Source organism: Artemia sp. Qi Xiang Cuo, chromosome 14 (genome assembly GCF_049724085.1).
Source record: "Artemia sp. Qi Xiang Cuo chromosome 14, ASM4972408v1, whole genome shotgun sequence".
Lineage (NCBI taxonomy): Eukaryota > Metazoa > Arthropoda > Branchiopoda > Anostraca > Artemiidae > Artemia > Artemia sp. Qi Xiang Cuo.
The window spans coordinates 23,318,988-23,346,871 of NC_142807.1; the positions used below are offsets into that span (position 1 = coordinate 23,318,988).

The window sequence follows — 27,884 nt, forward strand, 5'->3', positions numbered from 1 at the left end:
TTATAATCAACATAGTTCAAATTCCTAATATCAGACAATCTTACAAGAAAATTTGCTGTATTCAGAACAGAACTAACAATTTCCTGCATGAGTTGTCACCAGCCTGTATTTTTCAGAGCTAACTAATTGCGAATCCTGGATAGAACTAAGGTTAATAAAGATGCTAATTAAGTAATCTTACCATATATTGATTTGATTATTTGGTATTGAAGAGTACAATTATTAGCTTTATTTTCAACAAAAATAGATGTTACTTTTTTGTTACAGACTGCTAAGTTAGACACGAGTCAAGGAAAATTAATTGATTCCAATGCTTTGAAAGACCTCAATTTTTTTGATTGTTAATCATCATCCAGTCAACACTTTTTGCATGCAATAGTTTTGCTCTCTAAACTTAAAAATACACATATTATTTTTTGTGATTGAAATACAAATAGTTTAAAAAGATTTTTGTCTCTATTGCACATTTTGTCTTAATGTGTCAAGCATCATTATCCTTTTTTTTACATTGATCACATCTACTTAGGTTTTTTTTTCTGAAAATTTTATTGCTTCCTAACCTTATGTAATCTCTTAGTAAATGTAGCAATAGTGAAGTATGTATTCACCATAGCTGGCCATTGTGTTAACCACAAAGTAAAAAGTATCAGTGAAGCAAGAGCATTTCACTTTGTTGGCTTTGATAGCCATTGAACATAGTATCATCTCCACATGAAGCTTAATGAATTTCTACTAAAGAAGGCTTGTAACTACCCTCCATGAAGTTATGATCCTGATAGACTCCAGGATGAGAATTTAAGAGAAACTTTCTTGGAACAGTTAAATATTAAGATGGATGGTCTGAAGTTTGACAATTTAAAAGATGGATGGAATAATTTTAGGAAAACAGTTTTTAAACTTGCAGCTGGTGCTGTATGAAGGAAAGTTTAAAAGACAGCTGTAAATACTAGTGAAAACCCATTAAGTTTAGTAAAAAAGAAGAGAGATTGCTACAAAAGTATTTGAGTAATAGATTATATAAAAATAAGAAGAATCTATGGAAATTAGAATAAGCAATAAAATATGAATCAGGAGGTGTGAAGTGGAGGTCGTGGATAAAATTGCTGAAGTTCTGGAAGATGTAGCTAGATGGTATAATAGTAAAATATTGTCTTTATTAATAATGAGAGATGAGCAGAATATTTTGAAAAAAAGGTTGGAAGAATAGGAAGATAAGTCTGCAAACAAAGATTAGAATATTGGAACCTGCAGTGATGATAATGGTCAAGTATGGCTCTGAAACTTAGGTGCTTTGAAAGATAGAGGAGGATTTGTTAGATATCTTCCAGAGCAATTATCTGTACATTGTTTTGGGTACCTTTCTTACTGACCATATTTCAAACAGTAATCTTTATGAAAAATGTGGTTCTATCTGCATTCTAGGGCTTCTGCAGATGAAGGATAAGGGATTGCCAAAGAACATCCTTTCTGACCAACCATCTAGGGCCAAACAAAAAGCAAGTTGTCCCTGTATGGGGTGGATAGAGATTGTAAGGAAGAATTTAAAGGAAAATGGGACTTCTGGGGAGGGTGTAAAACTTTGAATATATTGGGATGGAGGAGGTTTGTACACAGCTGTTTTGGCCTCTGGCAGCTTGGTGCTACAGTGAGTTGTGGCAGTATTAATTTATGCCTTATTTTGATTTTTAGCAGTAATGACTATGATAGCTTAGCCGTTTTTGGTGGTGAAAAGAACTCTAAAAGGGTCAGTACTAAATATAATCTATTAGGTTTAAGTTTTGCAGCCTAAATGGATCAGCTGTAGTAATATCATAAAGTTTGTGAATACCCAATATTCAAGTCTAGACAATGCCCTTATATCTCTTATGCTATACATCTAAGAGAGTTGAGCAAACCCTATTTCAGTTATTTGTTTTGCATGCCCTTTTTTTGTTTCTTTCTCCCTTTTTAAAACTTTGGCCCAAAAATTAGAGATTTAAGAATTGTATATTGGTATTTCAAAACCATGACCCTCTCATGGGATTCATTTTAAGTTTTAAAGGATATTTCGTTTTCATTTAAATTTTACTGTCTGTTGTCCCTCTTACCATAATTACTCCAGATAACCAGAAAAAGAACTTAAATGAATAGTTCATTTTTTAAGCCTAGTATTATGTTATTGTTCTGGTTTTATAGTTTTGCACTACCATGCTTTTTTTATTTTATTGTTCCTTGCAGACAAGTCATCTTAAGAAAAAATGAACCAGAATGAAATAGTCACTTTAGTGGAAAAATTATGCATGCAGATTATTCAAACAGGTAACAACGTTTTCGCCAATTTTAAATAATGAGTTCTGGACTTTCAACTATGAATGGATATCCATTATCTATTACTATCCATTACTATGAATGGATAGGTGAAACATTAAAGTGAATTGAATTAAATTGAGCCAAATTGAGCCACTTAGCCAAGGTCGTTTTGGCTAAGTGGACGTGTGCTGGGTTGAGAATTCTTTGTCCAAGGGGCACAGGTTCGATCCTTGGCGTGGCCAGTTATTTGGATTGGGACGGGGGTCAGTGGCGTGACTCTGCAAGCTCAGCCAGAGTCAACCCAGCTCTAAATGGGTACCTGGAGAAATCTGGGGAAGGTAAGCAGGAAAGGTGTGCGAAAGCACAGGATGGCTGGCCTCCAGTCCCCCAATGTTGATGTTAGCCACCTCTGCTACACAGACAACATTCTTCTAATATTGGATGCTCTACAAGCTCTTTGATTAAATATACTATGCATTTTTTGTTTTTCTTTTTACAATTGCCACTCTCATAAATCCTCAAGTTCATGCTATTAGATAGCATATATCAATAATTGAAAATTGATTGGTGGTGCTCCATCTTTTCAGTTTTTCTGCTTAAAATAATTGTTTTATTGTAATTAAAAGTTTGGACAAAACTTGAATTTTTGTTCAAATTTTTGGTGAACTGTAGTTTTGTTGAATTTGTCCTTAATAATATTTTTACTACAGAATTTCGGTTTGATGGAGAGGGGTGTTATTTTTTATGTGGATGGAAATTCCGTGTGGCTTTTTGTCTTCTACGTGGTTGAAGTCATTGCAACTTCAACAGTAGGGTTCTCTGATGTTTAAATTTATTATCTACAAATATTTAAATACATCAAAATATTGTATGTAAATACGAAAAGAGAAATATTACCTTTTAAAATTGCTGAAACCAAAGCTCCTGGTAGCACTTGCCTCCCCTCTCTGCAAAGAAATTTCTTGGTGGTGCTCCTGATGCCCTGCCTCGTCTTTTCCACCTCTCTGCTGGTAGGCATGTAAATGTGATATAATATTTTATGCTACATAGAAAAAGATTTTGAAATGGGATGCATATCAACAATAATAAAGGTGTACATGAAAAACATTCCCAGACATCAAGAGGGATTAGATATCCGTCCCTCCTCCCTTTTCCAGGACTCATTCTGTATTAATCTGGAGGCTTAAAGAGAGTTCGAATGTTTGGGTATTAAAATGTAATCTTTGACACCCCCCCCCCCCTTGCCTACAAAATGACCCACTGTTGCTCCTTCATTGTAGCTTATGCATACTTCTACATACCTGTATGTAATTTTACGAAATATGAAGCAAATCAGTTTAGTTAAACAAAACTTTAAAGTAAATATTATAAACATTTTTCTGCAACAAGAAGGGAGGTATCACCCCACAGCACCATTATTAGGCTTAGTCCAAATAAAGGGAGATAAGAGATTATCTCCTCTCCCCCCCCCAGTCGCCTTTCTGTATTTGTCTGGAGACACGTAGGGAGTTAAACAATTCGGGCATTGAAAAGTGTTTTCTTAGGCCTCCGCCCCCTCCTCTGCCTACACAAAAACCCGCCACCACTCCCTCATAATAGCTAATGCGTAATTAAACATCACTAAAGATAAAATCATGAAAAATAAAGTGAATCAAATTAATGAAATCAAGCATTAAGATAAATATCCATATTAACCATTTATCTTGTATGGACTACATGAACTTTCAGGAACTAATATACCACCATGCAGCATTGCTTCTTCTACAACTGGGAACTGATACTTTTCAATCAGATGTCCATCTCAGAATTTTCAATCGATAGCAACTCGTTCTCTTTTTGGCAAAACCGTAGTTTGGTGCTACAAAATGACAGAAAATGCCACTCTTCCTTGGCAGAGTTTTTTTTATCAATTAAAAAGGGTACTAGAACTTTTAATTTCTGTTTGAAAGAGATTTCTGTTTGAAATATCCATTGACCATTGGTTCAATGCAGCCACTCTTGAAAAAAACATCTGGGGGGGGTGTCCCCCCTTTTTGGAAATCAGGCCTATTCTCTCAGATTCATAGCTTTTACCTTAATTACCTTAATTCGCACTTCGGAGCAAATTAAGGTCCATACTGGATCTGTTGTGCTCCGGGTCAAATGATGGCAGAAATTCGTCACTGTGTTAGGGCCCAGTGACACACCATAGGAGAGGTCTGCTGGAGATATGCAATTTGAGCCCACTTGGTAGCAGTGGCAACGAGGTAGGTATGGCCTATAAAGACCATTCACAGTGGTACAGAGCTGACACTGCAGCGCAAAAGCAACTTCGGATCAAGTATGTGAGATGGTTGGGTATGACAAGTGGCATCAGCCTCCTAGCAAGACACTCATTATGATAAAGTTGGCATCAGTCAGTAGTTGAGTGGGACGGACAGTCCCACTCATATTTCCATGGCTTGTTATTCCATTCCTTGTCAAGTCTGGACTTGAAGGACGCAGCCGTAGGTGCAGTCGCCGTTTCAGCTTGAAGGTTATTCCAATCGTTGACAACACGCTCAGAGAAGAAGTGTTGCCGCGTTCGTGTTTTAACAAAAAGTTTTGAGAGCTTATGTGAGTGTCCTCTTGTATGGTGCTGACTTGAATGTTTGGTAAAGAGGGGGTTATTTGGTTGTGCGTTATACTTGTAGGTCAGCATCATATCACCACGGCGACGTCTGAAGACGAGTGTTGGCAGCTGCATGCGTTCCAGTCTCTTGTTGTATGGGAGATCTCATAGGCCAGCTACGCGCTTCGTGGAACGTCTCTGAACTCCTTCGATTAGACTGGTATCATTCTTATAAGAAGGGGAGGTGAGACACGTACCAAAATCCAAAACGGGTCTAACTATAGTCTTATAGAGCCTTAGAAAGACTGTATGGGAGTGGCTGGTTATAGTGCATTTGAGGAGACCAAGGCTTGAATTTGTTTTTGAAACTGCTTTTTGCCAGTGTCCGTGGAACTTCAGTTGTTCATCTATCAGAACTCCCAGATCTCTTTCTTCGGGACTTGTCTTTAGTACTAAGCTAGCCAGTGAATTGGGATCGGACATGTTGTACTGGTGATGGGGGTTGTTGCTTCCAAAGTGAAGGACACTGCACTTCGATGCGTTGAATTCAATTAGCTAGTCTTGTGCCCACGTTTGGATTTTAAGAAGGTTACGCTGAAGACTTTGTTGGTTTGCAGGCCCAAACGGCTTGGAGTCGTCGGCATAGAGAGTGATGTTGTTTTCTGTTCTATTCATCATATCGTTCATGTATATAAGGAATAGGGTAGGGACCAAGAAAGTACCTTGGGGGACTCCGATTACAACATCACGTGGTTCGGAGAAGACCTTATCGACGTTAGTTGTGAAGAGTCAAACCTGCTGACTCCAACCAGTCAGAAAGTCCATGACCCAATCGACCACGTCCGAGTGGGTACCTGCTGCTGCAAGTTTCAATCTGAGATGGTTGTGTGGTACCTTGTCAAAAGCCTTGGCTAGGTCCATTAAAATCAGGTCCACAGGGATTCCTTTCTCCAGGTGATCTGTTATGGTGATGTATGTCTCAAGGAGATTGGTCTCAACCGATTTTCCTGGCAGAAATCCATGCTGGTTGGGGGAAAGTATATTATTATTAAGGAGATGTGTCAAAATATCAGCATTCACAATCCACTCAAGGGTTTTTGCCACCGCTGAGGTCAGACTGATGGGTCCGTAGTTTTTGGCTTTGGTGCAGTCACCTTTCGTGAGTATTGAGGTGACATGGATCAGCTGCCAGTCTTTGGGTACCTTTTTTGAGTTCAGTGACAATTTGAATATACTGCACAGTGGTCATTCAATTTCTTTCGCAAGCTCCTGCAACAGTCTTGGGTGCAAATTATCTCGACTAGCAGACTTATTTAGATCTATCACTTCATGTTGCGTTGGTATAACAGGGGGGGGGAGAGTAGAATAGGTGGCATCGGGTTAGGGATGTCCTATTGTGGGCTATGAGGAAGAGGACTATCTGGTTCATAGGTGAAAACCGACGCAAACTGCCTGTTGAGGAGTTCGGTGATGTCCTTCAAGTTGGTCACTTCCTTGCTATCATCTGTACTGAGTGCTTTTACTGACCGTCTGCTGTGGTCCTTACTTGATACGTACTTCCAGAACTTCTTTGGGTTATTCTTACTATCATCAACTAACTTGGACTCGTACCGTGCGTAAAGTTGTTTAGTTAAGCTTCTTAGTTTGTTTCGAGCTTTCGCAAACATTTGGTAGTGTTCTTCCTTCCCTCCTTTATTGTACTTTCTCCAGTACCGTCCCCTCCTGTTTCTTTCCTTGCGTATCTAGGGGGTCATGAAAGGCAGTGTTTTGGGCTTTGGCGTGAGTTTTACTGACGTGTGTTTTTTTTGAAGTGTAAGTAGCTCGTCCTTTAGGTTAGCCCATTGTTGGTCGACGTCCCCTTGAAGTAAAGGTGACCAAACTACGCCTTCCAGCTCTTTTCTGATCGCCCCGTAGTCTACATAAGTTTTCTGTATGTAATCATTTTTTATCTTACGAAATGACACATTCACTTCTAGGATTAGATGATCGCTCTTTCCTAGAGGAGGTAAGTAATTTATGTTCTGAAGCTGGTCTTTATCCCGTAAGAACACTAGGTCCAGTAGAGTCGGTCTCTGTAAAAGTCGGCCTCTAGTAGCTTGTTCGACAATCTGGTAGAGATTAAGGTTGTGAAGGCAGTCTGTGAATAGATTCGTGCTTCTGCTTCTGTTCGTAAGTACAGGTATATACGGATATCCATCCTTCCATATGAGGTCAGGGAAGTTGAAATCACCAGCTATAAAAAGGTTCCCCGTGTAATTTATAGTTGCTTTATGCAGCATTGTTGCTAATGTCCGCTCGGTTTCTTGGCAATCAGAGGCAGATGGGCTTCTGTAAATACAGCCTACTCTGGTTATTACTCCACCGCCGTCATCACATAGGTCGAACCATACAGATTCGACAAATTGTGAGTTACCTGGGAGACATAATGATCGTATACTATAACATGTCTTGAATAGCGCCAACGTACCACGCCTGCATTCTAAAGACTGTAGGTTTGACATGACACCATACCCTGGAATCTTAAAATGGGAATCTTCGATTTTATTTCTACTGGACTTGGGACCAACCTTAGTCAATAGGACCAGATCAGAATTTTTTGAATAAATCACGGATTTGAGCTCGTTCAATTTGTTAAGAAGTTGGTTAACGTTAGTAATTAGAGCATAAAAATCTGTACTTACTCGTTTTTGGTGTTGCTTACTCCGGTCGTTGGTCCCGTTTCCCGGCTGACCCGAGTCCTCATCTGTTTTGCCTAAAGTGGTCGCTGGCGCCTTCGAGTTAGCAGTGTAGTAGCATCCAGAGCTTGTTTCGCTCTCCAATGAGCTGTCACTAGTCATGGATGAGAGTCTTTCCGTAGAAAAAGCACTAACATGTTTGGTAACACCCATATTTACATTATTTACACAGTTCACAACTTGGAATTTTACATCTGTATCAGGTTCGGAGGAGAGACTTCTCCTCCGCTTTTCGGGTTTTTTGACACAATACGGAGGTCACGGATTGCGAGGTTTTGTTCACCACCAGCTATTCTGTCCTTAAGCTCTGCAACAAGTGCTTTATATCTCTCTTGATCTTGTTTCGATTGATCATGGCGGAACTGTACTGCTCCTTTCCTTGAGAAAGACTCTTTCAAGATATGTTTTTTTAATTTGAAAGGATGAAACAGTAAACAAAAGGGGCGGTGCTGCATTCTAGGTTGGATCGCTAGCCTGTATATTCTGCTTTAGGCGATAAACATCAGCTATGTAACTACAATTGATTCTATACTCGGTTGCGAAATACTGCTTGAGAGTGTTAGTATCATCAATGGAAGCGTCGATACCGCATTCAACAATGTTGTTTTTCCGTGACTCTCGGTCTTTTTCAGCTCGGATGATCTGTCGTACTTCGGATTCTAACGACTGCTGAAAGTTAGCACTAAGTGCATGGACTTCTGCTTGCACAATTTTCTTCGTTTTATCCACGCTACATTTTGAAGATAGGGCCACTTCCACACTATTTACTTTGTCTTTTATAGAACCTAGCTCAGCTCTAAGTGCACTCAGTTTGCGCAATGGTATTGGAGAGACTACTCTGAAGGTTTCCTATTGCTTGCGTGATCACAGTAGTAATATCTTGGATAGTAGCTGTGGGTTGGGGAGGGATAATGGATCTAGGGGGTGGTCACATTTGATTTGCACCAAGCACAGTCCCAATTGAAACCATTTTTCTCCTGCATTTTCACGAGAAGTTCATACTCTGCGTCGGATATTTTCGGCCAGTCACAATATATCCATTTCACAAACGCATCACAAATTACTGCTTTAGAGTCCTCTTCTAGGTCTGAAGTATATAACAGGCATCTGTCCACATTTTTCTGGGGGCTCTCTCTGGGACGTTTCGATTTTGGTGGCATTTCGGGCACGAACAAATTTTCCACCAACAGGAAATTGTATTGGCAACACCGACAGAAAAAATTCAAGATATAACCCTATGAATTTATGTTAAGAAAGAAAGCAAAATTATATCTATTTATAGTCGGCTCGATGAACCTTTACTTTTTAACTTTGCTTGGTTTCGGTTCACATGAATTACGTAGGTATTCGTCCTATTTTGTCAGTTTCAACTTTGATTGTAATATTAAACTTAATGAATTTTATATATTTAGAATCAGAATAAAAAGCCAATTCTTTTGATGTATGAAATAGATCCCACATATTATAGAAATGGTATTGCAAAATATTACCATTTATTATAAATATGTGCGTCTATAGTATTATTAAGTGGTCTCCTTTATGTAAACATAGCACCATTTAGAGAAACTAAGAGTATTTTAAAGGGGACAATTCTTTAAAAACAGTTTACAATGAAGAAAGAGGGGGGGGGGGGGGGTAATAATCAGGAACAACAATTTTTTTCTGTCACTTTTTCAGCAGTTGGAACGGTTGGAAAACCATGGTTTTTCATCATATTGTAAAATTTTACATTTCTTATTTATGTTGGCCTTGTACGGATGGAGGGGAAGCAGTTGCCCAATTTTGTATAAGTGAGGTAAATAAGAAATCTGTTTTTAGATGAGACGGTGAAGAAAATGGCGGTTCAATCAGCTATGCAGTGTATAGCTACTGGACCAGCTAGTGGGAAGTATACACCTGCACAAGAATTTGCCATAATGGAAAGGGTCAAACTCCATTTCTGTGAGAAGAGAAGACAAACTGATGGTGTTCGTTTTATTGAACTCTGTGACAAATTGAAAGGAAGTGTAAGTTTCTTGTAGCAAAATGCCTTCCATCTATAAATGAAAGGAAATTTTTGATAAACATGACAACAGCAAAAACTTTAATTAAAAGATTAAGCTAAAGATAATAATGTAGCCGGTTATGCAGGTAACTTTAACCAGGAAAAAAAATAGAAAAAGGACAAAAAAAAATCGACTGAAACATTCAGAAAAAAAAACATTAAAAAACACGAAAAACTCTACTCAGATGCTATCTTTCGGTAGGTTTAATTCAAGCATATAGTTTTCATCTTTGTATGCTATTTTCTGGTATGTTGTAGTTTTCTTATTTTTAGTCTAGGTTTTTCATAAAGGTTTCTGGGTTTGAAACCGAAATATAGGGGCTTTGAAATTTTATTTATTTCATTTCTTAATTTGAAAGCTTTATCCATTGTTATACTTTTCTATATTATAATGTGTTTTTTATGATATACCCCCTACCGCTCAAGTTGTTCATGCATTGACACACTGTAAAACCGGACTTTTTCGCTAGTTTCTTTCGACATAGCATGAGAAAAGACAAAGAGAAGTGACAGAATAGATGGGAAATAGTTAATTTGGGCTATATATTTGCATATTAAGGGGTGTGGGGTGAAGTATTTGGGCAGTGTGAAGTCAGAAAACAATTCTTACTTCATAATGTCAGAATAATTGTAGCTAAACACATTTTGCATACAGAACCGCTGTACTTTTTTGTTTTTTACTTATTTTTGAAATCAGAGATTTTGTTGCCCTTTTTTATTGTGTTGCGTAGTGCTATCTCATTATTGAATGAATGGGAACGTTGAAAGATAATATAATGTATCATGGGTTTGGGTCTAGAAGCCTACGCTTGCTCAATGAGCTTGTGACCACACTGAAACTAATCACGTGAGTTTCATAAAGCTTAGAATCATTCAATGATGCAAATATAAATAACTATAATTGACAATCATCATATTAATGATAATTCTAAAAAATTAACAAAAAAAGTGATACTGTTAATAAATTAAAGCAAAGAATAATTTAGCTTCATTGCTTACCTCTCAAAAGACAAATAAACATTAAAAAATAACCAAATTGGCTTGTAGAGTTTGATATAATTTATATAATTTCTATGTATATTGATGTAAAAACATTGTTTTTGTTGTAGTCTTAGCAAAAAGCAATGGTAGTTTTGTCATAATTTACTCAGTACTTCAGCTACATATTCCTATACTTTTGCCGGGTAGTTTTCCTGTATGGTAGCTTGTTGCACTCTGAATGAATTTGCAGTAATGGTACAGAAAAATTTTCCTGGGACGTTAATGCAGAGAACAATTATTTGTACGCAGCCGCAGAAGGCTCATTCTAACCCACATTGTGAGTTCTAATGGTGGGGGGGGGGGCATTAAAAGAATTTTGTTCAATAATTGTAAGAGCATCTATTAAAAATAATAAACAAGTCCCGAATGTCTTAAGCTTGTGAGGCATTTTTTAATGTTTAAAAAAGTTATACTAATTTATAAAGTTGTTTTGCTTTATGAATGAAACTTCAAGGAGAAGCTCTACAACCCAAATTATGCCCTGGGAAGATAAAAGAGATTTTAATAGTCGAATAAAGCGGCTAAATGAAGGTGTATAATAAAAGTTCTGAGCATGAAAGTTGTATCTTGCTCGCGTTTGTCGCCTTCTCTCAACTTGGTAATTTCGAAGCTGCAATGGACATCATTTCTAGTAGAAAGTCGAGATCACAGATGCAGAAAACAAAGAATAGTGATGTCTCTATGGATGAGTGGATTAACCAGATAGATTCAATAGAATAGTAACTGTCACAAGTTGAAGTTTGGCATGGTACGTCTATGGAGTATAGAACGTTGGTGCTCTTAATGCTCTCAGTGTGTCTTGGTGTTTCTCAGTTTGTTCTTGGTGCTATGATTCCTATAACAAGTTAGTTAATTATTTAAATCCCACTCATCTTCATGGGATGTTTTTGGGCCTCTCCTTTTGAAATTTGATGGACTGTGGATGGACCAGTTCCATCTTCATGGACCAGTGCTCGTTATACTGTTCTGTCAGGTGCAGCTCTGGACAGTTTTGTTGATACATTGGCGATCAAAGTTGTCAATCGACGTCTTACGAGGTCATCCCCGTTGTCGAAGTCCTTCAACAGTCCCTTCGAGCGAAATCTTGAGTAGTCGAATAGGGTCCATTCTCTTGACCTACCCAAACCAGCATAGCTGCTGTCTTCTAACTTTGTTTTGGACCGTATCTGGTGATTTTAGTCTTCTCCGGATTTCTTCATTTGTGACACGGTCACTGTACGGTAAAAACGTAATAAAAATGAATATAAACAAATTTTTTATATATTTTTAAAGTTTATTTTGTACCCCCTCCCCCGGAAAAAAAATCCTTTTATAACCCTCCCCCTCCGGAAAAAAATCATGGAGACAACCCTTTGTCCAAGTTTCACACCTATACAAAGCAATGGTAGGATAAGGCTGTTAAAAAGGTGATTTTTCAGATGGTTTGGAAGGTGGCTGGACTTCCGTAAATTTGAGAGTTCTGGAAATAGAGTTGGTAAGGGTTAGGCGGAGTTAAATGTTGGCAGTGTGGCAATTATCAGCCGTTGATCTTGATCAACGAAAGACGTCTTTCTTAAAAAGACGAAGAAATTGATCTACTGTTTCCACTTGCTCGCCATCGGTTATTATAGACGGCGGATTTGTAATGTCCTCGTATGATTTAACGATAACTTTAGTTTTGTTTGCATTAATCTGCCTCCCAAACGACCTCGTTGCTTGACAGATGCTGTCGGCCTGTCCTTGGAGTTCTTGGGCGGTCGTAGCTAGCTGGTCGGTATCATCAACGTAAGCTAGTTTCTCAAGTAGGATCCCACCTATTTTCACCCCGTACTCAGCGAGTATCAGGGAGAGGATGGCATGCAAGAAAAAAAAAAAAAAGGTTAAACAATTGCGGGGATATGATGCATCCCTGGAGAACTCTAGAAATTGTCGACAATTCATCAGAGAGCCCAACGGCAGTTAGGAATTTGGGTTTTAAACTGATTTTACATTTCCTCAACGATTTTGACGATTTCATCTGGGACATCGTAATGTCAAAATATAAAGCGCATACCTTTCCTCCATATGAGATCAAAGGGCTGTCGAAAATCCATGAATAGGTGATAGAGCTCTCTATTAATCTCAATGTGTCGGTCCATCAGTTGGTGCACAGTAAAGATTTGGTCAATAGTTGATCGTCCTTGTCGAAGCCCAGCTTGATACTCGTCAATAACATGAGCGGCGACTGCTATCTTTCTATGAAGGAGGATCTATCCATTCACCAAGCCAGAATTATGATATTACTTATTATTGGAGAAGGGTCTAAATTTGGTTAGAAAAAAGGAAAATTGTTCTTTTTTCAACAGTTTTCAAATAATATTCCGCGTATTTCAATCTAAAAACTCATGTACACTTAATTTAGAAAGTGTCATTCTGTAGATGGATAGAGCTGCACATCAACTGTTAAATGATCTCAAAATTCTCGTCTTCTGTTCCTCAACCGCAGGAGAGCAGAAAAATAAGACACCTAAAATTCCACAGGGAACACAAATCTTAAGTTATGGAAGGTGTTAATCTAGAAGCTAAAAATACCTTCCCGGGCCCTAGTTTGGACCGTAAGTCAATCTCTCTAATTGTTCCACGGAACATATCTGGGTGAGCTAACAGCTGCTGTTATTTACTTTACTGTGACTCCTGTTGAACTACGACAGTTTTTCGTGCGATAGAATTTCTTACTCCACTTTTTGATAGGTCAGTCCAAATTAGGATGAGCGAAGTTACTCTTGTTTTGGGAAATTCTGATCAATTAAATTCATAAAAGGGCTGGTTAAGATATAAAACATACTTAAATCAAAGGGCATTTCCGGATGCTTTATGGGCGTTTCTAGAAGCGAAGGGTCTGAACGGTATGTAAATCTTCTGTTTCTTTTGAATGCTATCTAGGTTTTTGCTTAACGGGACATCCTTCCCGCTAGGATATTCAAGCTTTTCAGATATTTTGAAGCCATAAACCTGGATGTCCGGCTTTTTTTAGATATCTCTTCATTATTTGAGGGTTACACACATGCATAGGTGTTCACAAGACCGATATTTTGAGGGTTTTCTGAGAGAGTTACTGCCACCCCCCTTGGGAACGAAGAATCTGAGACCACTCAAAGTAGCTTTCTGGTAAAAATAAGTAATCCCTAGGGAAAATAGGGATTTTTTTTTTTTTTTTTTATCGTTAGTATAAAAACGAATTCAAATTCAATTTACATGGCCAAAGCTTTGATGAAGTGGAGGCACAAAGTCCAGGAAAATTTATCGCTTGGGAATGGGACTTGAAACTCCAAGCGTGGCTTTTTAGTCCAGAATTTCCTCAGAGGAAATATCCGGGATTGGAATTCCTTCATGTGTCATGTGTGATGCGTTTGTGATTTTTTTACCTTTATTTCAGAGAGTTCTGCGAAATCGGGTTTCTGTAGTGGTACTACTTTATTGCCTCAGGGATTCTACTTTGCTCAACACAGGAACTCAGCCTGGATTTCTGCTCCCTCAGCATTTAGAAACAATAGAGGATAATTTATCAACACCCGCAATTATAGATAAACCACTTAGAGGCAATGTCAGTAAGTGATAATTTTAAAACTCACCGTGAATTTCTGATCCCTCAGCATTTAGAAACAGCAGACTATAATATATAAACTACAAAAATTAATAGATGAATCATTAAGATGATGCCAGTAAGTAGTGACTTCCAAAACTCAAAGCAGGTCTAACACTCAACACGGATTAAAAATTCAGCTTGGATTCGTTCAGAACTGTGCAGCCTAGGTTATAACTTTCAAAACACAGCATGGATTTAAAGAACGGTCAGTAATATGTATATTTATCTCAGATACGTAAACAGAAGGCCTCCCGATACCCCTTCCTCCAGAATATCGAGACTGTCATGATTTTCCCTAAGATTTCTTACTTATAGTTCGTTACCACGAACTGTTTGATTGTTTGTGTTAATTTCCGGCCAATCTTAGCATTTAATTTTACCTTAAGAAGCTTCATAACTATAATTTTTATGTGATAATAAACAAAAGATATTTTATGTCTTTTGTCTTCAGCTTGTGGTTGTTATTAAATGAAATAAAATACAAGTGTTTCATGTAATTGGTCTATTTTCGTGTTTCACAATATTGACTGTACCTTACCCCTCTCAGCGAGTCCGTTTTGACGCGGACTGCTGTTTCCAATACAGTAAACTAAGATTTTGTCGAAAAGAAAATGTCTTGGGTAAACTATGTGGTATCGGCCTGTTCTAATTCTGTTTTTATAAATCTCAGTTCCAATTTGCGAACTGTTTATGAACTTTTAAAACTCATTTTTGACATCTGCTCCCTCAGCATTCAGAAATAATAGAGGATAATTTGCTGACTCGTGAAACTATAGACCACTCAGAGGCAATATCAGTAAGTCTCAAATTTTAAAATTCAGGTTTCACAGATCCTTACATCTATGTATGACATGACCACTTTGAGCCACACGTTTTGTATCTTTTGATCATTTTAAGGCTTTCTAATTCCACCATGGTCTTCAAATAGGTACTAAACAGTTGCATTGTCTAAGGAGCTAGTAGTGGAGCTCTAAATTCCAGTCTATGGTCGAATTCCGGGCATTGAAATACATGGGAATTTGTGCTAAACTTATAGTAGCTTGGGTTGCTTTTATACAGTTTTGGTGGGCGGCATGAGCGGCATAGTCTGATCTTGAGGCATGCACTGTATGGTTGCGAGTCTTCTATCTTAATTAACAACACTTCAATTTCTTAACTTTTCATACAAATTAAATTCAAGCTTAATAAAAGTACCCCAGCTTTTGTTTTTGATTATTCAACCCATAAAACAGACAATAATTTTTGAAAAATAATCTACTTTATAAGAAAATATCTTATTAAGACCTTACTTACGTTTTTACTTAGTAGGATGTTATTTCACATTTGGTATTTAGTAGATTACTTTTTATGGTACGCCGGTACGCCCTCATTCAATTACAGGTTTCTTGTGACCGGTTCATGGTAAAGAAGTGTAAGTAAATAGTGACTGTTGTCAGTAGAGACATATACCCTAAACAACTGAATTTGTATTACAATATAGGCTATGCATCAAAGGAATGAGCTATGCATGCTGATTCCAAATATGCGAAATTTGCTTATTTTATCCAAAATTAATTGGTATAAGAATATTTGCATAATCTTAGAAAAATCAGAAAAACTACCCCAAAAAAAGGGGGGGATCTTCATGAAAATTAAATCACAATAATGCCTATATCAATCATTTCTTGTCTCAAAACAACAGTGTCTGCTGTTCTTTTGTGCAAAAAGCTGTACTTTTATGTCCAAATTTCCCATGCTATACTCTCACAATAGATGTGGAAGAAGGGGGGGGGGGTAACATTGACCTCACTTCATTTGCAGGAATGTATGTAGATCAAACGTGCAATAGGGATGCTAAGAAGTTGATAAATCCCATTTTATTTAGGAGCTTAGTTTCTAAAGGAAAACGCAGGCTTTTCAAATTTTGGATCGTTGCGATAACAGTTTTGATAAAAGAAAGGAATGAGACGTTTGAATGGAGGCAGTAGCCCCGTCGTATGAGGATGATTCCGAATATAATGTTAAAACAAGCAGAAATAAAATATTTTAAAAAATCAATTTTTTTTAAAGGTAAACAAAGAGTGATATTAAACCTTATAATTAATACAAGTCATCCTGTATATGGGTCTATGAGAGGGAAGATGCCCCTTTTATCCCTCGGCTCTTTACATTAAAGTTTGGTTTTTCTAGTATGAATTTATTCGCATTTGTTTTAAATAATGTAATATTCAAATATTTGAGAAGTCAAATATATGAAAGGTAATCAGTAAATGAAACACTTGTAATTACGAACTGGCTATGTTTTGATTCTTCTTCTGCTATTAAAATTGTTCAAGTTTTTTATAGTGTTTTTTTTTTTTTATTATTCTTTCACATATCCATTATTACACATTTTTTAATTCACGTCACAGGAGTTGTGTTTTAGTCATGGAGTAAATTATTAACTTACTAAATTGTTAAGTTTAAAGATATTAGTACATTGACTGGGATAGAGTGTGTGATTTCATTTAAATTAATACAGTTGCTTCTTTTCGAGAGGAAAATATCAGATGCGGTCTTTGATTTAGGAATAGAAAAATGACAATTTGAGTGGATGTGCTGATTTGCAAATTTTCCAGATTACGAGCCAAATTTGCAAATGACAATAATATAATGATTTAAAATGCAGGGCAAGTGCAGACTCAGCAGTGTTTCTGACTGCGCTGATAGTTGCTTGACATGGAAGAATATTACGATTGGCCCTTTTTTCACCAGATTATAAGTCTTCCTGCAAATCTTCCAGATTGCAAGCCGAATTTGCAAATGAGGATAATAAAATGACTTAAAATGTAATAGTACGTTGAGACAGTCAGTTTTCCTGACTGTACATATAGTTGCTTGGCATGGGAGATCATCAGGATTCACTTTTTTTTTCTTCAGAGTTTAAGTCTAGCTGGCCCATTTTATGTCCTATTTTTACATTCAATTTACCTGTTTTTTTCATTTGGAATTACTAGAAAAAAGGAAAAAATGTGGATGGACTGTTCTTAGCCATTTCTTGGCATTAGAAACCATTTCTTATATACAGAAACCGTTCTGCATACAACCGTTCAATTCCAAAATCAAACATTCCCTCATCATAGCTTGGACACTGTACTGCCTTTGTATATAGGTTTTTGTATATCAGCTTTATCAGTGTATACAGTTTTATCAGCGAGATACAGTTTTATCAGCGTATCTGAACTGACACAAAGGCATTGCTGGCAAAAAATAAACATTTATTGTGGAGAATTCAGATTTGCCCATACCTAGCGGTGGATGTGTAAATTTTGAAGAGAATTAAGGAATTCTTAGGGTGCATTCAGATTTGCCCATCTATGGCAATGGATGGACTATTTTCGGGAAGAACTCCGGTTTCCCCGTCTTTGGGAATGGACGAATGTGTTTTGGGGAGAGATTAATAACTTTTGGAAAGAATTAAAGACTTCTTGGGAAGAGTTCAGACATGTTTATCAAACTGTTCGTGGTAACGAACTGTAAGTAAGGAGCGACGTGGCTCAATATTAACCGAACTATAAAAAACGTAATTCCGATATCAATAGATACATCAAAAGAATTGGCTTATTATGCTGATTTCAAATTCATTAAGAATGATTCCAAATAATTCGTAATTCTTAAGACTCATTAAGTTTAGTGTTACCCATCAAAAGGTACGAGTCTGAGAAAATCTCCGGCAAAGGATGAATACTTTTTTAGTAAGAATACCTTTTTGAGCAGAATTCAGATTTGGGCATCCCTGGATACAGATGGATACTTTTTGGGGAGGATTGAAGACCGTTTGGAGTTGTTATTAATGAAGTTGCAGAAATTGTTTTTAGGTAGGGTCAGAAACATCAAAAAGAGGTGAATTTATAAGATCATCTACCTACTTTGTAATTATATCCAAAACTCTTTATAACTATAATTATACATATACCAGTGTTTCCACACAAATAAATCAAATCCTCTACTTTGAAAAATGTTCTCTTACCAAGTCAAAGTGGTATCCATATTTTGGGTATTTTTACCTGTTTTCTTGGTTCTCCCTTGAGAGAGAAGTGGGACAAAGAGGCTTACATAAATTTTTGTAGGGGAGGGGCTGGTGGCCTACAATTTTTTGCAGAAGGGGAGGGACAAGTTTTAATGATTGTGACTGATTATAACTAGTAACTAGGGTGCTATCTACAGTTATTCATAGTCTTATACAAAACTTGTGAACATCCAAAGAACAAATAAATTCTGCTATATTTAAAATGGTGTTCACTACAGAAACAATAATAGGCAGGAATATAACTTAAAAATTAAATATTACTGTCTAACACAAAGTCAAAAAAGAGTCAGGCGTAGAAATTGCACTTATATAAGGTGCTTCTTGATATTGCTACGTCAACCACCATACCGTTAAGAGTACGAGCTTCACGAGGTCTAATGATAATAACTATTTAATTTTGTTTTCTATTGAACAAATGTAATTTTATATTTGACAATTATTAATTCTATTATTCATTTTTTATGGGCCACTGCAAACTAATAAATCTTGCGTAAATCAAAACTTTACTCCTGATGAGCTTGTGTGTGGCCATATCCAGGATTTTTTTTCGGGGGGGGGGTACCCGATTTTTTCCCGTGGACTTGGTCTAACATCTTCGAGATGGGTATTTTTTAGACTAATTTTCGACTTGGTAAAAATCTGGGGGGGGGGGGTTCAAACCGGGTAACCCCCCCCCCCCCCTGGATACATAGAATAGAATCATAGAATCATTTTAATGAAAAACAGCTGTCATAGACACATTAAAAAAAATGCACTAAAAGGCGCTGTTTTTTACATGAAAACTTTTTTACATTAAAACACTTCTCTACATTTAATTAAATGTACTTGTAAAAAAAGGAATAAAGGAGTTACTAAGTCTGTTTGTGCGGCACGAGACGGGCATAAGTTTGCTTTTGCTTCTGGTATTTGCGCGGACAGGCATTTCAGGTGGTAATATTGTCCTATGTACAGGACTGGACAATAAAAACTGGCCAAAACGAATCATCAGCTGAAAACGGCGATCGCGAAGGTTTGGTATTTCAAGTGACTTCAAAGCGGAGCTATAATCTACATATTTGTCGAAAAGAATGATCTTTACAGCTCGTTTCTGGATCCCCTCCAAATCATCACTTAAGTAATCTATGTGATGAACTTGTGGGCCCCAGACGGGACACGCACATTCAAGGATGGGTCGAATAAAGTGAGGTACGCGGTTTTCAGCTTATACACTGGAAAACCTAGGCGGCGCATCGCCACCAGTGTCCGCATAGCATAATGTCCCTTCTTAACCAGCTCTTGTACATGAATAGAGAACGAACAGTCCACACTAAAGGTGACGCCCAAGATAGTTGCACACGAAGCAGAAGGGAACAAAGTCGCGGGGCAGGTAAAATCGCGTTTAAGTGGGTTGAACCTCAAAACCTTTGATTTATTCTCATTAATTTGAAGACTGTTCGCAGTACACTGTGATTTAAACTGATCGAAAAAATTTGGGTTGAACTGGGCTACAGCTTGCGAATCCTTTACGTGGTATTTAAGAAGCGCAGACAAATCATCGACGAATTTAAAACGATCGTCAAAGTCAGAAAGTACATAGTTGATAACAGCCAGGAAAAGAAGAGCTGCTAATTTGGTACCTTGTGGGGCACCACATGTAATTTCTACCCATTATGATTCAATATCACCGGGAAAATGGGCGTACATTTTTTGATATCTGTGACGTAAGAAATCAATTAATAATTGGAGGATGTGCTTACGGGCACCCATTGACTTGAGATTCTGGGCGGCAAGAGGGTGCCTAATCAAATCAAATGCCTTTTGGTAGTCTACCAGAAGTAAATCTACAAACGAGCTTCCAAACTCCAACCATTCAACTACTAGGTGATAAAGCCGTACCAAATAAACAGACGTGCTGCATCCCTTCAAGCAACAATACTGGAAGGGGTCAAGTGACGGTGAAATGTCCTTGAGAAGTTCACGATATATGAAAGATTCTGCAACTTTAGCAAAGTTCGGTGTGATCGAAATAGGTCTTAACTGATCACATGTCTTAGGTCCTTTAACTTTGGGTATTACACGAACATAGGCTCGCTTCCAAGCATCGGGAAAGGTTTGTTCACTGAAGCACTGATTGATGATCGATGCCAATGGTTTGGCTAAAAACAAGGCATATTCGCGAATAAGTTTGACCGGCAACTCACCAGGGTAGGAAGAGCAAGTCGGTTTTAGTTTTTTAAGTTCTTTATAAACAGCAAATTCAGTAAACTGTTTTATTTCGTCAGTTTCACAATCGACTAAGAGATCAACTAGTTCGGCCTCTGTAATTGAGGGGTAGGTGGTACAAATGCCAGCAAAGAACTCGTTTACGTCTGAAGCGCTCATTTGAGATCCGTCAGGCTTGGGTATTTTCAGCTCACTGTTAACTGACTTGCCAGTCATTTGTTTCACTGTGGAATGCCACTTCCGACTGCTACTTTGGACAAGGGTTACTACCTTTTCCCGAACATAATTTCTTCGCTTGAAACGATTGACTGCCAAGACTCGATTTCTAAGTTTTGCCGCAACGGTTATTTGTCCGGAACTGTGCAGCTTGCACCTCATCTTGATCATTTCTTTGAGGCCACTTGTGATCCATGGCTTATCGGACTTACTTAACACTACAACTCTAGTGGGAAAAAACTTCTGAAACATCTCTAACAGAAGAGAGTTAAACTGTTGAACTTTGCTATTCAGGTTTACTATAGAACACAGGTCGTCGAAGCAGTAAGTCCCGATCCACCGACCGAAATCGCAGATTGATTGAGAGTTAAGCGGACGAATAGTCACTTTGGTTCTCTTTGGCTTCGGTTGGTTATTTTTGGCTTGCCAAAGAATTACATAATGATCTGAACTGTGGAGAGGATCTAGCGACCAAGAGGAGTAATAATTGTTAATCATGTTTGTAAGAAGTAGGCCTGAAGTCCTGCCCCTCTGGGACATAGCACTAGTGACTACCTGCTTCAGATCGAGGGCAATGGATACCAATTATCTGTTTGTCTTGTTAAAATTGCTAGCTATTACGAAGGCGGGATAGGCATGGGCACGACGAAGTTTATCGATGTAGGTCTGTAAGTAGCTGATAAGCTCTTTCCTATTTTTTGCACTCTCTGGGTAATACACAGATGCAATTATCAAACATGAGAACTTTTTTGATAGTTTGGATGGCTTGCACTCTACCCAGACAACTTCGTGACACGAATCGGTGGGTATATTTAACAGCTTAGAGGAAATGTCATTACGAATATAGATACCAACGCCACCACCTTTTCTACTCAAACCTCTATCACGGCGAGTGTTGAAATAGCTAGTGTAGCCTTTTATTCTACCCATTTCATCAGTGATATCCCAGCATTCGGTAACTGCAGCAATAGGAACACTCACTTCTCTCAGCAGTATCTCCATCTCGTCAACTTTATTTGTTAAGGATCGGGCATTACACAGAATAAAATTCGGAAACTTTGCCTGAGCTGATAACTGTTCAGGACGTAACAGCGGGGGAAGTTCATCAGAGGAACACAGTAAGATCGGCTGTAGCTGTGATGGAGAAAGAGTGGGAGGAATTTCGTACCTTTGCAAACATCTTATTTTCACAAGAGTCCTTGGTTCACATACAGCCGTCCTCCGGTCAGAACGACGTTCCTCAGAAACATGAACGGGTATGGCCGTCTGTCTGCCTCGCCACCCGCCTCTCTTTCCACGCCGTCTACGCTTTTTTTTAAGCAGGGAGTCCTCTGGTGACTGACAAATGTAAATGACGTTGTAGTCAGATGAAATGAATTAAGTCTTCTTAAACATTCTTTTTGATAGGTAAAAGTCATTATGATTACAAATATAGGGAGGCCAATTCCTTGAAAGAATGCACCATCAAAAACAGTTGAGAACTCCACATAAACAAACTAAACTAGAGTTTAGCAGCACCATCTATATGAAATATACGGCCTTGGCTCATGCCCTCACCACCGTCTTGTCCAATTTTTTTGGTGATTATGTATTTTTCTCTTGTACCGTTTTTTCTTATTTTTAATCCACCGTTGCTTACGTGTGTATTAAGTGGGTTATAATGGATTAATTAATATATGTTTGTCTCAAAAGAAAAAAAAACCTCTTCAGGCGCTTATGCACTTAAACATTAAAAAAAGTATTTTATCCACTTCTCTCTTGCCCCTATTAAACATAAAAATTAATAAATAAATTGTAAGTGTAAACTCAGGAAAATATTTTTAAAATAAGAAAAGATGTAAGAAAAAATGAAGAGAAATTAAGAGAAAGAAAGTCAATTGTAAGAAATAAAAAAATGTAAAGTACTAAAGTTTAGACTAAATAAATATTATCTTTAAAGGAAAAAAATTTGTTTGTTAAACGTGTGAATGCCTTTTATGATCCAGTCCTCTGCTAATATTTTTCTTACATTTTCACTATCCAATATAGTTCTGTTTGTAACTAACGTATCAAAATGACTTTTGCAGCTGTATCGCATCCTCCAAGACAGCTCCGTGCATTTGAAAATGGTATTGATGCTAATCCTAGTTCACACAAGAAGTTATTGAGAGAAATAATATTTGCACTTCAAGGTATAGGAGGTGAAATAATCCGGATGTCTGCTGATAAAGATGGTTTCAGAGTGGATGAATCTGTAAGCATGGTTGCCAGATTTTTGGATTATGCTTGCCCTTTTGTGCAATCTTTTTTGGTTGTTTAATCGTTTACTCAACTATGGCGTAGCGTTTTCGCAGAACAACAGTCAGGAAATCATTTTTAAAAATATTGGGCGATTTTCTTCTTTCTGAGACTTAAAGAACTCCTAATTTGTTTTTTCTCCTTCTATTTCTAATACGACTTCTTTTACTGATTTCAAATATCTTAATTTGAATTTTTCGAAAAGGAACAGTTCTTTATTTTAATAATTTTAGAAGTGTGTGACTTTGGAAATTTTTCTCGTGTTTAAAGAATTATTTGATCAGCGAAGCTTTATCTGTTAAAATCAGACATGACTTTTTCGGGTAACTTTTTCTTAGAATTAAAAGATTCATCAGAATGTTTTTAGTACCAACCCAAATAGGTTAAAAAATGGATTAACTATAGAAATCTGGCGACCTCAGCTGCAACGCTATCTTCAATTCTGTGGCAACATTGACCTGCCATATTTTAGAACTCTATTGCGTTCAAGTTATATCTGTTTATCTAATTAAATATTTTAATCTTATTATATCTATTTATCTTATTTTATTCCCCTTAATTATATCTAAATATATCTATTCATCCAAGTTATGTCTATGTATCTAATCATATCACTGTGTATTATATCTAGACAAAACGTTTTCGCTCAGTTGTAAAGTCTGTTTGTTTTTTGTATACCAAAAACGGGAGAATTAAGAAACATACGGAAACACCACAAACATGAGAACGTAGAAAAACACAAAACAGCTAAAATATAAATTTCGTAGACTAAATTACCTTCTAATATGAAAAAAAGAAAAAGAAAAAAAAAAGAAAGAAAAATATGGAAACGCCACAAACATAAGAACGTAGAAAAACACAAAACAGCTAAAATATAAATTTCGTAGACTAAATTACCTTCTAATATAAAAAAAAGAAAAAGAAAAAAAGAAAAAAAAAGAAAAATACGGAAACACCACAAACATGAGAACGTAGAAAAGCACAAAAAAGCTAAAATATAAATTTCGTAGACTAAATTACCTTCTAATATAAAAAAAAAGAAATATAACAAAATAAAAAAAAAGAAGAAAAATACGGAAACACCACAAACATAAGAACGTAGAAAAACACAAAACAGCTAAAATGTATATTTCGTAGACTAAATTACCTTCTAATATAAAAAAAGAAAAAAAGAAAAATAAAAAAAGGAAAAAAAGAAAAATACGGAGAGAAAAACAGCGTAGAAAAGAACGTAGAAAAGCACAAAACAGCTAAAATATAAACTTTGTACACTAAATTACCTTCTAATATAAAAAAAAGAAAAATACGGAAACACCACAAACATGTGAACGTAGAAAAACACAAAACAGCTAAAATATAAATTTCGTAGAATAAATTAACTTCTAAAATTAAAAAAAAAAAAAAAAAAAGAAAGAAAAGTACGGAAACGCCACAAACATAAGAACGTAGAAAAACACAAAACAGCTAAAATATAAATTTCGTAGACTAAATTACCTTCTAATATAAAAAAAAGAAAAAAAGAAAAAGAAAAAAAAAAAGGAAAAAAAGAAAAATAAGGAAACACCACAAACACGAGGACGTAGAAAAACACAAAACAGCTAAAATATTAATTTCTCATAGACTAAATTACCTTCTAATATAAAAAAAGAAAAAAAGAAAAATACGGAAACACCACAAACATAAGACCATAGAAAAACACAAAACAGCTAAAATATAAATTTCGTAGACTAAATTACCTTCTAATACAAAAAAAGAAAAAGAAAAACAGAAAAGAAAGAAAAATACGGAAACACCACAAACATGAGAACGTAGAGAAACACAAAACAGCTAAAATATAAATTTCGTAGACTAAATGACCTTCTAATATAAAAAAAAGAAGAAAAATAAGGAAACACCACAAACATAAGAACGAAAAAAACACAAAACAGCTAAAATATAAATTTCGTAGACTAAATTACCTTCTAATATAAAAAAAGAAAAAAAAAAGAAAAATAAAAAAAGGAAAAAAGAAAAATATGGAAACACCACAAACATGAGAACGTAGAAAAACACAAAACAGCTAAAATATAAATTTCGTATACTAAATTACCTTCTAATATGAAAAAATAAAAAAGATAAAAAAAAAAGAAAAAAAAAGAAAATTACGGAAACACCACAAACATAAGAACGTAGAAACACACAAAACAGCTAAAATATAAATTTCGTAGACTAAATTACCTTCTAATATAAAAAAAGAAAAATACAGAAACACCACAAACATGAGAACGTAGAAAAGCACAAAACAGCTAAAATATTAATTCCGTAGACTAAATTACCTTCCAATATAAAAAAAGAAAAAAAGAAGAAAAATACAGAAACACCACAAACATAAGAACGTAGAAAAACACAAAACAGCTAAAATATTAATTTCGTAGACTAAATTACCTTCTAATATAAAAAAATAAAAAAAAGAAAAGAAAGAAAAATACGGAAACACCACAAACATGAGAACGTAGAAAAACACAAAACAGCTAAAATATAAATTTCGTAGACTAAATGACCTTCTAATATAAAAAAAGAAAAAAGAAAAATAAAAAAAGAAAAAAAAAGAAAAATACGAAAACACCACAAATATAAGAACGAAGAAAAACACAAAACAGCTAAAATATAAATTTCGTAGACTAAATTACCTTCTAATATAAAAAAAAAGAAAAATACGGAAACACCACAAACATGAGAACGTAGAAAAACACAAAACAGCTAAAATATAAATTTCGTAGACTAAATTACCTTCTAATATAAAAAAAGAAAAATAAAAAAAGAAAAAAAAAGAAAAATACGGAAACACCACAAACATGAGAACGTAGAAAAGCACAAAAAAGCTAAAATATAAATTTCGTAGACTAAATTACCTTCTAATATAAAAAAAGAAACAAGAAAAGTAAAAAAAAATAAGAAAAATACGGAAACACCACAAACATGAGAACGTAGAAAAACACAAAACAGCTAAAATATAAATTTCGTAGACTAAATTACCTTCTAATATAAAAAAAAAAAGAAAAATACGGAAACACCACAAACATGAGAACGTAGAAAAACAGCTAAAATATAAATTTCGTTGACTAAATTACCTTCTAATATAAAAAAAGCCGCTTAGATGATAAAGTGGAAGTTCAAACTAATTATTAAGTTAAGTAATGTCAACAAAGTCATGTTTAGCTTTCATCGTAGATTCTGCTATTATTCTCTTCAAAAGATCTGTTCGAAGAACTGTTATCATTACGTGTTCTTTTTTTGTCGTATACCCTTATTTGGACGTTATGACCGGATTTGCCGTGAAACATTATTAGAAATCGCATGTCTAAAAGTGTGTACTAACTGAATTTAAAACCTTTGTGTCGTCAATTAAGGAGATACTGTCCCTCCTTTTTTCGATCTTCGTTTTATTCTTCAAATATTCTCGTTCGCGCTCAAGATCAACTGATTTAGCCCCATTTTTTGACACAAATCTTTTTCTATTTGTGTCAAAAAAGGTCTTTGCGTCAAAAAAAAGGTGTCAAAAAATCTTTTCTATTTGTGTAAAAAAAAAGTGATTTGTGTTTGATGTTTGGCTGCGGGACATCACGTTGCATTTCAAATAGACAGAATGTGATATGTTTGACCTGAATACTTTTTTATTTTCCCATCTTTCCTGACAGATTTCTTTGACTAATCCACATCTTTGTCTTGACAACTCTCTGACTGGCTGTCTGGCTTTTCTTGAATTTTTTTTTACAAATCTTTTTTTGTTATTTGGCTGCAGGACATTACTTTTTATTTCAGATAGACAGAATGTGATATGTTTCACCTGAATACTTTTTTATTTTCTCATCTTTCCTGACAAATTTCTTTGACTAATCCACATCTTTGTCTTGACAACTCTCTGACTGGCTGTCTGGCTTTTCTTGAAATGTTTAAAACCTCGTTAACCTTTTCTTCAAATTTGTACAAATAAAAACGAGTCCATTTTTTTTTTCATCAAATTATATTAAAACACGTTTTTTCAAGAACAGGTTTTGTCGTATGTATTGTCCCCCTCGGCAGTTACTACTGAGAGGTTCAGTTGGTATGAGTTTGGATTCATTATGCATAAGCAGTTATTAAATGTATTAGATTGGTGTATTAGATAAGTCAGCTGCAGGGAACAAGAGCAATTCTCTTTTTGTTGGTTGAGTCTTTTCTGCATAATTAGTTCAATTATGACTCTTTGAAGATCTGATGAAAATCAGGGGTTCACGCTGCACGTATTTTCACGGGGGGGGGGCTGTATTCCCCCCAAAACGCCACAAATAAAATAAAGGCCAAAAGCAAATAAACTTAGGGGAAGCAGGGATTAGGGAGATGAGTAGCTTCTATTTATATTTGCCTAACACCACCTTCTCTAAGTTATATAGTAGTATTTGGTAATTTCCCAAAAAGGCTACATTCATTTTTTTTTTCTTTTTTTTAATCCTAGTAAATTCGAATTTATTGATTTCGCTTACGCGTATGTTTCGCTACATGTTTTAATGTTATATGCATAATTTTATTTTGTATATGACTGAAAAGTCTTGAAATACGACATTACTATTATGTTATTATTAGAATTGCTATTATTATCATTTTATGTCACATTTACGGGATTTTATGGTTAAAATTGCAAATTAGAGGGTTCTGAGCTTTTGACTTCCCACTATTTACTCGCCACGTGTTAGAACGAATAATTATGCTTGCTTTTACAGTTGATCTTCTTTTTTAACAAGAATCCAAGAATCTTTTGATTCAGTTGAACAGGTTAATTTTATCAAGCTTTTCAGACAAACTTTCTTCACTATTTTAAA

General features: G+C 35.9%; 1 protein-coding gene across 1 annotated transcript in view; it reads left to right on the forward strand.

The window, feature by feature from the left end:
- Window positions 1-27,884, forward strand: part of LOC148944280 (gamma-tubulin complex component 3 homolog) — a 90,312-nt gene that overhangs the window by 5,629 nt on the left and 56,799 nt on the right. Inside the window, exons 2-5 of the mRNA XM_089099780.1 lie at window positions 2,218-2,298; window positions 9,433-9,620; window positions 14,094-14,265; window positions 22,836-23,002. Coding sequence (XP_088955906.1) covers window positions 2,238-2,298; window positions 9,433-9,620; window positions 14,094-14,265; window positions 22,836-23,002 — 588 coding nt within the window. The 5' untranslated portion in view covers window positions 2,218-2,237. The remainder of the gene's footprint in view (window positions 1-2,217; window positions 2,299-9,432; window positions 9,621-14,093; window positions 14,266-22,835; window positions 23,003-27,884) is intronic.